The sequence below is a fragment of the Ceratina calcarata genome, unplaced genomic scaffold (assembly GCF_001652005.2).
Source record: "Ceratina calcarata isolate Rehan_Ccalc_2016 unplaced genomic scaffold, ASM165200v1 scaffold376.2, whole genome shotgun sequence".
Taxonomy (NCBI): Eukaryota; Metazoa; Arthropoda; class Insecta; order Hymenoptera; family Apidae; genus Ceratina; species Ceratina calcarata.
The window spans coordinates 133333-145815 of NW_017160784.1; the positions used below are offsets into that span (position 1 = coordinate 133333).

The 12483-nt window shown below is 39.2% G+C and overlaps 1 protein-coding gene across 1 annotated transcript; it reads left to right on the forward strand.

Moving 5' to 3' along the window:
• Positions 1-10027: 10027 nt before the first annotated feature.
• Positions 10028-11687, forward strand: LOC113464454 (uncharacterized). The gene has a single exon (XM_026814311.1). It carries the CDS (start codon positions 10950-10952, stop codon positions 11568-11570), a length of 621 nt encoding a protein of 206 aa, XP_026670112.1. The 5' UTR covers positions 10028-10949; the 3' UTR covers positions 11571-11687.
• The last annotated feature ends 796 nt before the right edge of the window (positions 11688-12483 follow it).

Genomic DNA, 12483 nt, shown 5'->3' on the forward strand with positions numbered 1-12483 from the left:
ATATACTCCAAAACCAGACGAACTTGACGTGCTTTTGCATATGTATTAAATGCACCTGTTGCAACTTTAAACATAACGAATACGTTGTTTCTTTTAATTAATTCACATTTAAATAGCAAATATAAAAAAATTTGTGTGTAAACCGAATGCCCGTGTTCAAAGTGTTAATTTCGATTTGGGACAACGCCCCGTATCAAAACGCTAAATTCGTGTGCCATTTACATACGCGTCACTTATCGACGGTCTTCACGATGGCATGGCGTGTCACCACTAATTCCTCTCTAATCAGGCTTCGCACTTATCCGATCGATGAGGATTTCACTCTCGTTCGTTGCATTCCGATCAACGGCCCCCTTCGATTAGTTGCATTCCCCTAAGCGCGAGTAACCGGGTGCGGAGTCAGTTCGCTTCCTCTTAATTGAATTTCACTCTCGACCCTGTCGTTTTGACGAGTTTCGACCTAATTGCGTTCTGCAACAGCGTCGTTCAGACTTTAATCGTGCTCCTCTGTTTTTAACAAATCATTTCTTCATGGAAATACGGGATGTAAAGGGATAGGCGATAGACAAAATACACAAAGATGATCTCATTAGCCTCGACAAACGAAAGATGTCTTTATTAAATTTTAGGAATGATAGATAAAACAATGAATAAACTTCATTATTTGGGCTTGTTCAAGTTAAGATTATTTGTGTTTACAGCTGGAAGTGCTTACTCAATGCATTATTGCCTGATGACAGTACAGGGGCAACTCATGCGGGTTTATGTAGTATAGTAAATGTCATAAAGTCACGACGGGTCTTTCGTTCTACGAAAGTGGAGGGCACTTGACGTTAGAAATTATATAATGTCGGAAGATTAGATTAGAGAGTACCTACACGAAATTAGAAAAGTATTATCTGTTTAGTATGTAAAAATACCAGGAACCAATATCATCATTTATATTCTGAAGTTTAAAATGCCTCAGAAATTTCTGAGTACACATACAATACAGTTCCTATTCCGAAAATTTCTAGAGCTACGTATTCTTAGTTCAAGGTAAAAATATTCGGTCGTCAAAAGGAGTATTTGCACTTGTGCATAGGTAGGAGGAATATAAGTAATCTGATAAGGAAAAAGGCACTCCTCTCTGTATTTTAATTCTGTTCTTCCATATTAATTTTGTCCCAAGATCGTATTAACTAACCAGAAATTACTTTCACCAATAGCAAAGTCTCTTTTAAAGAACCTTAAAAACATTCTGACTAGAGTCCTCCGTAGAGAATTGTTCACTTTCTAATGACACTGCAATTTATAGTTCCTCCTTGTATTTCCGTGGATCATCGCAGGATTCGATTTGACATCTCCGGCAATTAATCTTAATTTCTGCCACGACCCTTACGCGTTAAATGATTCATTTCCTTCGTGGTTGAACGATCGCAAGTGGCCTGCGCGTTTCAACGCGGTTCGTCTCAGCCGAAACGATTTCAGAAAACGAGTCCCTCGAAGAGATCGTCACGGTTCTCCATCTGCTCCGGTTTTTATGCGGCCCCTCAACCCTTTGGCCAGCAATTGGGCTCCGTTTCTCGGAACAACAACCGTATCAGATCACCCTTGTTTAGTTTTTGCGAACATTCGTTTTATCGCGTGAAATTTCGTCGAATCAGCTCCTTTGCTCGCCTCCGCTTTGATTCTGCTTCAGATCTCTCTTTCAGTGGCACGTTTTTCACTTTAAAACAGTTCAGCACCCTAAGTGGAAAGTTTCTACGAACGTTTTCTCTTTTTCGACAATTTGGATCGCTTTAGCAAAATAAACGATGACAAATCACTGAATGCTTTTATAGAACCATCATTTAAGGAACATTCTGTGTTTTCGCAAAAAATTTCTCCTCATTCTTCGACACTTGATCACTGCATACTGTTTGCAAACATTCTAGTCCCACGATTGCCAATTTATTTGGCAAAGCGCTAAACTCAACGGACGACGGCTGTTTGTTCGCGCGTATTGTTGTCGACGATGAATCACCGTGAATCGTAATTTAAAAGGTCTCTTTAAGAATCATCGCTTGGCCGTGTTTCTGGAGCTTATCCGGGTACGCTGTTGATGAGACCCTGGAAAATGGGCCGCGATCCAGCAATAACACGTCCTTTATAGAGTCTAGCAGAGGGTTCCCATACGTTTCGTTTCCGCGCGAACACGATCGTATATTTTGAGGTGTGACTTCAACGCTGGACTTTATCGAGCTGTTAAGTAATCGTGACGTGTCGCCGGCTGTTTCTGTGTACTGGCAATGAAGATAACTTGATACCATGATTGTGTAACATTAAAATTACGTTATGGTGTTCGGAATGCCTCGCGTACCGAATCAATTGAATGTTTCTATTTTTAGAGATTAGAGTTTCTATAAAATCATCTTGAATGTGCCGAGAATTAAAAGTACATATTTGATCGAACATTAAAAATATTTTTCAATACAGTCTATTAAATGTAACTATTATTCCGACGTTAGTTCCTTTCTGAAAGTGTATTATGAGTTATAATAAGTAAATGTCTATCCATTAAAATAATTTTTTTCGCTTGTCGAAAAATAACGCTGAGGTTGCTTATTACAACAGGAAGTGTCTGCCTCTTCATAAGGAATATTGAATTACCTATTTTTTTCGTATGTATATTAGCTATGAAGTTGCATNGTAATACATAATCTGTTGATACTCTCTTAATCGTTGATTATAAAAGTGTTATTCATTGGAATTTACTTCATTGCCATCACGTTATTTTAATCATGTGAAAGAGAATGATACAGAGTAAGATAAATCGTATAATGATCATTCTTTGATTCTGGAAGTCAGAGATTATCAGACCTATTTCAACCAGTTAAACATTTTTTTGGTCTGGTAGTCCACTTTCTCACTGAAGTTATTATGTGCCTCTTTTATGAAATAACACTTGATGATATCGTTAAACATTTTAAAAATAAATTGAATATAATGTGCAATCATCTTAAATGTCAATCGAGCAATTGATCATTTTGATTCATTGATGTAGCATGTCTACTTTCTTGTCTCTGTTACGCGTAGCAGTTTCTTACGTTGTAATATTCAGTCGTCGAACATAGATAATGAACTGCAGTAGTCAAAGGATTACATTGAACATTTTCATAGTTGCTCAATGAAAGGTTCGCTTATGCTATCCATCGGCGGAAATGTATTTTATTAATGACCGTCCGTTTATACTCATGTCAGTCGAGTTTTTAAAACAAACCCCATACATACGTAGATATACGAGCCCACCCATTATAAATTTCGGACTCGTTTAAACATTCGAATACTACGCGAATCGCGACGAGTAACAGAACCCGGTCTGTCCGTTGTAACGCAACGCAATCATGGAAGTCACTTTCCCTAGAAACAATCGGCGCTCGCATTTTTGCAGACGAGAGATTGAGACGTTTTAAGTGCGCGTTTAAAGCACCCGAATGAGCGTCTGCGGTTGGCCGGCCAGTCGCAAAGTAGAGTGGGTGCTTATAGTCAGACAGATCCGAATCGAACGACCGCGACCGCCTCAATTGCTCTCAATCATTCCTTCTCTTCTTCACCTTCCTTCCTCTTCTGTCTGTTCAGGAAAAGTCGTCGCGTCGCGTCGTTTCTCTCTCAACTCACGAATGCGTACAATTTCATTGATGCAAATGCATTAAATTACTAAATGTTGATACTTCAAAAATTGTAATTCTGTACATGTTAACAGTGAAATTAATTCTCTTTCAAGCACGATACAAAAGAGTTCGAAAACTTTCATGTTTTATTAGGATTGAAAACAATTTTAAGTCCCTATAAGTTTCTTTGAAACGGCATTTTACATTCTCGTTCCGATATAACTGCATCTGCTTCGATATCTTATCGGTGGGAATAACACACCCTCGAGGAATTAATCATCTCGAGGTATAAAACGAGATTTTACGACGCTGCATTTAACGCTAGATAGTAAAATACATACCAGACAGATGAGCCTGTATTAAAAATATCTTGCTCGTTACTATTAATTAAATCATAATTAAAATTCGAAGATGTAGACAATTCTTGAATTCTCAGGAGCTTGATACCAAAATTGTGATTTAAATATGGAATTCATATGTCTTATCTCTTAAAGATAAATTTGTTCTCTTTATTTCAGTCTAACTTTAAACGTCCGGAATTCCTAATTCTTTTTTTTTTCCAAAAAGAGCTGCTGTAAGAGCTATAGAAATAAACGTTTAAGAACGAACCATTATTTAGCGATTGAGCAAGACAAACAGTGTTTTAGATTTTGAAAGACTATGGTTGCTCGCTTCCGCGGTTTCCTTGACGCGTAACGGGAGCCAAATGATTGATGATCGAATCGCGTGAAAGCTGCTAGGAATTCGCTGAACCGTGTGCGTAGAGCACGGTGAAGTTCAAAGTCGAGCATTGAAGATCGGCGGGAAGTGTTACGTAGCAAATGTTAAAGTTTCGCTGACTCTTTTCCATTTACTATTCCTCTGATAAGAAGAAATAAGTTTCACTGGGAGAACTCAAAGCACGCAGCGACGTTAAACTGTCAGATGTATTTTCCGGGTTAATTAACAGTGTACAATTTTTTATCATCATTGTCGGCGATGTACTTAGCTTTTCGACTTTCTCACTGGAGTGAAGTTATGAATAAGCTAATACCATTATCAGGATTTTGTTATCTATGTCTACAATTAATTTTTTGAAGTTAACAATCCATGCCCTCTGAAATAAATTGATTTCTGTAGAAAAATCTATTTATGCATTCTATCTTGTCTTATTCAACTTCTAATAGTAATGCTAATGACACAGGTTTTATTGCAACAGGAAACAGTGGAATTTTCTGAAATTAATTGCGTGCTCGCTCCAGTGATGGAACTTTATATAGTATACGGAGTGAATTTGTGTAGTCGACTAGTCGGATAATAACCGCCAAGTTGCACTAAACATTAACCGTTTTCACATTCTTTTCTGCACGAGAAATTTCTCATTTCAGCACAATTTCACGCATCGAAGATCACATTTATTAACAGATATACTAACCGTAACGACGAATTATGCAAGCGCTAAATGATTCGATTAAATGTTGTAATTTAAAAAAATTACATCTGAAACACTGTGTTCATAATGGAACACGCAGCAATTTGATCGCAAAATGCATTTCCTTTCTCCATCGTTCGAGAAAGTGACATAATCGTCGGTTACATACTTCTCCCTCGTTTCATGGTTATCTCGAAATGTCAACAATTGAAAAATGATCATAATTAATCGTACATTGTTCTGTGTAGCGCAAACGGGAGGGCGCCAGTATCCAGCAAGCCACCCCTGCCCCCGCAGCCGCCTCGCGTCGGGGCGCTGGGTTCGAGATCGTCGACGGGTGCGTCGGCGGCGTCGTGTTCGTCGCGCCGACGCGCGGCCACGGACCTTGGAAATCCGGCGGCCATCGAGATGGCGAAAGCCCGCACGATGCAGGCCGCCCAGGAGCGCCCGGTCGGCCTGCTCGAGACCGACCTCGACGAGGCCGTCCCGTCGACGACGACGACGACGAGCGTCGCCGCCACCGCGAACTCCGCCGCTACCGCCGGCAAGAAGACCAGGAGTCTGCTCAACTTGAATCACACCTCGACTGCTCCTAGGCCCAGGCCGGAGCACGCCCTCCACGTTCCCCAGTCGCCCGTCACCGCTTCCCACAGGAGTCCCCGCGACCACGACGCCGCCTCCACCATCAACCAACGGCCACACAAATCCATGGAGTTCCTCCTCGACAAGGAGAACCTGCATTTCGTCAAGGTAAGTATTCCGTTCCACTGGTCCACCGTTTATCTTTGTTTCGAATAATTAATTCTCAAGAATGCAATTAGCACCGTGACATCAAATTATTTTGATTTTATGGCAGAGTCAAGAGAACTTTCTTTCCATCCTTTGCACGAATTCGCGTCATTAGTTATTTCTATCACCTTCGTTTCGATGATCTAGGTAACATCATTGTCTCAGTTTCATGGTAGGTTCGAAGTGAACACGTATTCACCACCCTTGGTCATCCCTATCAGCAGTTTTCCTTAGAGACGTTGAATAAGTCTATACGATAGTCATCCATTTTTGTTTAACACTACTGCGATTTGAAGTTTATTGTACGAGTATGAAAAGCCAATTTTTGAGTGGAGTAGGACTTAGTTGATCTTGCGGTTGGGGCAAGTATCACGGAGTTTATTAAACGTGAAGTATGAGTTAGGGTTGGTTGTGTCAAGTCTGATGGACAAAATCAACGCTGGAGGGGCTTGGTGCTTAGTGCTAATTGTCCCCTAAATGCTCGAATTGGTAGCATATGGAAACGTGAGTAGCGTGTAGAAGTGTCTTTTCAATTTATTCTTTTTATAATTTTGTAATACATCCGCAAAATTGAGATAGTATTTGGAGATATTTCAGACTAAATTGTCGACGTTTTTTAAATGTTTATTTGTGGTTAAAACAAAAATTACGAAGTACAATTGCTGCGGCGCGTGCAACGTTTTCCATGGTTTATTTTTATCAAAGTTGTTAATTGCTGTTGTACCTGGATTAACTTGTTAATTTAATTAATGACAGTCCCTGTTGGCACTGCCGCGATAAATTCCTGTGAGACATGTCTATATTATTATCAATAAGTAACATTGATAAACAGTTCGCGAAACAGCTTAACTCGCGTGTGATATCCGATCGTGGAATTGTGGAGATAAAGATCTTAGAAGAATTTTCGTAGTTATCAAATAATCTGTCTTCCTTATCTGAAACTCGTGTAATCAGTTACTCGCTTCCTGCATTTTCGACATTCACGTTTGTTTATGGAAATTTCTATTTTAGAAACATTCGTCGAGTTTTGATCTCTGTTCTCGTCTCGTGATTTATTTAAATATTATAACGCGTTACTTCAGTATGTACTTACATTTGCATCGCAATGTAATGTAGCCTTTCGCCTTTGACATTTCGTCGATTAAGTGGTCTGAAGTTCCACCGATTTCCGTATCAAGTCTACACTTCAAAACAACCGATACAACAAGATTCTCGATATCTGCGAGAAGTGTTTCTCCCATAGCGCATAAGTTTGAAATTGAATAGAAATACTTTGAATGCTTATTGTCGGCATCGTTCGTGAATGTGTACGTGCTTGTCCATAAAATTTTTGCAAATGCTATTTTCAAGTCTTAAAGAAGTCAATTTCACAAGGAATTAATTTTCTTTCATTCATGCTGCCTATAATAATACATAGAATATTACTCATGCATGACAGTATCTATCAACAGACTTTTAATTAATTCCCGATTTTCACCACACCTTCGGGCTTTTGAAATTTTCATATGCAGCTGGCGGGGAAAAGCAATTTAGATCATTGCAGTCGCAGCGATAAAAATTGAATTTTATGCAACAGTGACAGCATGCACGGTGATTTTAATTGGTAGGATCAGTTGAATCTCGTGTTAGGCTTGAACCAGTAGTGGAAATGACATCGAGAATCGATTGTTGTTAATCGTGAGCGGGTTTAAATTTAAATAGCAGATATTGTACCTTGTCATTAATTTGAGAAAAGAAGTTACACTTAAAATTAAAATAACTTCGTGTGAGTCGGTTAAGGGGTCAGTGTAAGCATTCACTTTTGAATGGTTGTACGACAGAAAAACCATTAATCTATTAAATTATCTGAAAAAGATTCTCTTCGTTAGAAAAAAATTCTCAAACATATGTAATTTCTCAGATCGGCGCAGTTAAAAGACGTATCGCATTCCGTTCACTATCGGTATCCCGCGAAAGAGGAGCGATATCGAATGTAAACAGGGTCACATATGTGTATACGAGGTCCTTATATAATTTATCGTCGACGGTTTTTAAATTACTTAAGAATCCAACTCCTAAAGCAACCACCGACGGATAATCGCAAGATGCACAACATTCGCCGGCTACTGCCTGCACGCGGAGCGGAATTTCACATGGTTTACTGAACGACAATAAAAGCACCAATTTCTCTTATCGACTGGCCAGAACAGAGAGGAACTTTCACAATCTCGACAGTTATCTGCGACTTTCAACCGACGTATCGAGCATACATCAGCATTACGGTCGTGAAACGCAGCCCGTCCTATCGTGTACCTTTCGACGCCTTTTCCCTCACTCTTTGTGCGAACAGATTTATTCGAGTTGTCTAAATTATTCTGAAATCCACGCTAGTGTTCATAACTAAATACGCAATAGATGACACGTAAGGACAAACATCATTTTTGCTCTGTCACTTGTTTGTATCTTAATATCTCGTACAATATAGCTCTATAAAGAATAAAGAAATATACTATAAGAATAGAAAAATATCGATCGGAATTAAAATAACTTTTAAATAACTTTCCGTTTCATTGTGAGTTAGTAGTCAATGACCCGAATGGCGACCTTCCGAAAAATGCGGTTTTTGATGCCGGCGACCCGCATTTCTTTGCCAAGTCCTTCATTGTTAACAACGACGGCCTTGTCAATCATTACCTTCACGGATGTACCGATTTGTTATACGCTTGTTGATCACGAGATCGCATCTACGGGTGCTGTACTTTATCGTCTACTATGGTAACTCGTATCATCGATCGATTGGAAGGTTGCCACGGGTCCGTTGATCTTTGTCACTACTGTCACTAGTTCACCGGGTAACCAAAGATCATAGACCAGTTGCGCAAAGCGTAAACTATAAACAGTTACAAATCATTTTGGTAAATGTAAACTTTCATATGCGAACAGTTTTGAAGAATTTAATTAATTATAATTAGATAAGTGTACATTAAACACATGGATTAATTTATTATTTTAATTAATCTACAAACTGATAAAACCGATAAACAAATCAGAATCATCAAAAGCAAGAATTCGGTGAATTTTAATACAGTAAAAAGTACGCAAAATTTTATTTTATACGAGTAAACGCTATCTAAAAAGCATTATATGCGTCTCAGAATGTGGGAACGCATGAGCACATAAATTATGAATAACGTGTCACGATATCACGTTGAAAGCAGCAGTCACGCTTCGTTATCATTCGTTGTAAATGCACAATGAATGTTCGTTTTATTGAACAGTTTTGAGGTAATACATATCTACGACCTACACGACTGCATCTTTACGAATACTTGCACATGGACTCATACTGCGAGTACAATGTGATCATTCAACTCGTTCTTTAAAATGAGTAAGTGGGAGAGGAAGGGGGAAGAACAAAAATAAGGGTTACATTTATCGATTGACCCGTCGCCTTGAAAATCTGTAGGAGCGACGGATTAACCGGCTGCGACACGAAACTTCCATTAACGCAACCTTGTTGCCTGATCGTGGCACTCTAAGTACGCACCTGACGCGCTTCTAGGAGTCCCGTTCCAGTCGATGTACATACATACGTATACCATGGAGATCTGATAAATGGTGGAAAATGTAAATTCAACGTAGCGACGCGACGTCGCATGCTGACGCAAAATTGCGATTGTTTGCTCGAACCTTCGATTCTCAAAATTGCGAATCGAATACAGGTCGCAGCTGCATATATAATATGTTTTCTCCGAATCGATCGAGATACCATTGTTCTGTTTGCTGTTGCAGCTGGCACTGCTGTGCTTAATTAGAAATTTGATTGCATCGTTTAGAGGATTGTTATTCGTATTTGAATGAGAGAATTTTATTGTACGGGTTTAAAGGTCTGCGTGAACAGTTCGGAAGATAATAGGTATATTAAACGTGGGGACCAATTCGGTACAGCACATGAATATTCAAAGGTGCTGTTTCTTTTCCTGAAGGCTTCCAACTCTTTTCCTCGCGATAGGACCTCGTAGGGTCGCAATCTATGTAGGCCATACGGTCCAACCGCAATCGGAAGCCCGTATGTCGAGTGGTAACCGGCGAAGCCAGTGGTATCACCTTCGCAGCCAAGGTCTTGCCTCCCTCCCATTATCAGTATCGCTGTTTGCCACTTGACATCGCGTACGAACTTCAATATCCCTTCAGTATCGCATTAGTTCACCGATTAGCTAGTACGTGAAACGTTAGGCAAAACAGTACGTTGTAATTGTATTCGATTTAAAATTGTTGAATAATTTTTGTGCGACTGTTACGATTTTTAAGATCGTGTGAAAGAATTCAACAATCAGTAGCAAAGGAAAAAAGCGAGAAGGAGCCGTGTCGACGCTATTGATCGTTATTAGGCTTTTATTAGACGGAAGTATTGTCGATAGCTCCCCGCAGAAGGGTACATCTTCACGGGGGGTCGTGTTAACTTAAGTGAAAATAACACCATGAGGTCTGACAGGGGCTGACCACCTCCTTTGCTTTAATTCTCCACGACCATCGGTCAGCGAGTCTGATCCCGTTGCTCGGTGCTGCAGGGTGTTTTCACATTTTCTTCAGTTTCGTTCCACGATTATGGACATTTGTGAATGAAAATTACACAATTTACATAAAAATAAATGAAACGCGTGTGACTGTTCTGGATTTTGTACAACACATGATTAAATATTTTTGAGATAATATTTTTATACAATACACAGTGAATGAAAATTTATTGATGAAATTCTGTGAGAGTTGGCATATTCAATGCCGAAACTTGTTCGAAAATTATCAAGCAATCGCTGCCGGAATGCAGAACAAGGTCTACAAATTCTAAGTTCCGAGGTTTGATAACGGGCTGATCGAAGGAAGTCAAATGGCAGACCGGACGTTGGTACATTGTATGGATAATAGCATCCTGCAGATAACAACGAGTTCCGTAATGCGTAAATATCGTACAGAATATGGACCAATGACTCTCGCTAGATCTTTTTTTATTGACATTTGACAAAGTATGGTGAAGACTTTATAAAGTGCACTTTTAAAGCGTTTTATATTCGATAATCAACAATTACATATATACAACTTTTGATTACTCACGTAATAAGGAATTAAATAAAATTAAAATGGAGGCTCGTGAAAAATCAACCGAATGGGCCCTGCTATTCCCATTGAAAGCAGGCCTCTTCGCCATGAAGTCTTCCTTGTCGTCGAAAAGTGTGAACCGCGAAAAAGAGCGAATAGCCAGGAAGAATCAGTTATTAAAACCACGAATTCGTCGTGGATCCTCTTTATCGGACCTTGACAAACTTCAGAACAAGCAAATGTTACCGGACGTGGTTAGATCCACAGAAAAGTGTTCAGAATCGCTGCCACACTCACCCGCGTTATCGAGAACAAACCTACAATTGGGAAATCTGTACGTGAGGGGTAGCATAGGCGATTTGATGAACATGAAGAAGTACGGTGGTTCCACGTGGAGCGTCAGAAGCGAAAGCTTGATCACGAAAGCAGTCCCACTGAGCACGGTTACACCGAGACACAGTCCACCGATCGAAAAAAGCATCGAGGATCTCGAGGATCCCGAGGACGAGATCCAGGAGGATTTCTGTATTCCGGGAAAACCGTTGACATGTGTCCAAAGAACGAAGCGGCTCAGCAAACTCATCAAGAAACACAGACGTGTGATGGTCTTTAGCCCAACGTCCCTCAAGCGAGATATCGTAAGTTTGAAACGAACGCACTAAAACATAGCAAAATATTAAAGTTTCTAAAGAAGTACTTAGGTGTGAATGTTTTGGAAATGTCAATACATAGAATAGACCAGAGCTGGGGAACCTTTTTACCATTAGAGGCAACATTTAAATTAGGCAGTAATAAAGGAGGCCGCTATAATTTCTTGTATTTCACTGTTCGTACTTTTATTTGTTTAAGCATATATATATATTCATCCAGATCTTTAAATTGTAATAAACAACTATATATTTCAATACCACTTCAAATAAAAATAATGTTATTAGAAGTATTTTTAAATAAATTTATTAAATTCTAGAGAAATACAATAGAACAATAATAATATTAAGTTATAAATAACTAACAGCAATAATACGTAAAATAATTTTAAAACCCGGTTGAAACTTTAAGGTAGTGGAATATTTGCATTTGTTTCTTGCTTGAAAGTAATTGAATGCATTAAAATATAAATAACATTTGAAACCATAAAAGGAGGCCGCACGTTCTCCACCTCTGCAATAGAACCTAAAAAGAAGTTCAACTTAATGAAGAAAGTATTTTTTAATTTGTTTCTCTCATTGTGAATGTGCTTAGTAATATTTTTTCGATTCGAACGTTATCGTGAAACTTAAGACATCGGTTTAATAACTTTACTGATCACAATTCAAGGCAGATCGACCAACGTCGATTCCAATAAAATCTCTCTTCTAGAATTGAGCAAACGTTGCGTTCGCATGCGAGTCGTAAATGACAACGACGACGAAAGGAAGCACTTCCATTTCGAATTCATCACTTGGAGAGTCGAGTCTCATTTGCTTCAGAATCCCTTTCACTCGTCCCGATTCTTGAGTTTCATCTTCTCGAGATACGACGCACTCGTGTGGATTATCGGATTGTCTTTAACATCACATCGGACATTCGTCCTAA

What these genes read in the sequence shown, in the direction of transcription:
- LOC113464454 (XM_026814311.1), top strand. Translation starts at nt 10,950, where the DNA reads ATGGAGGCTCGTGAAAAATCAACCGAATGGGCCCTGCTATTCCCATTG.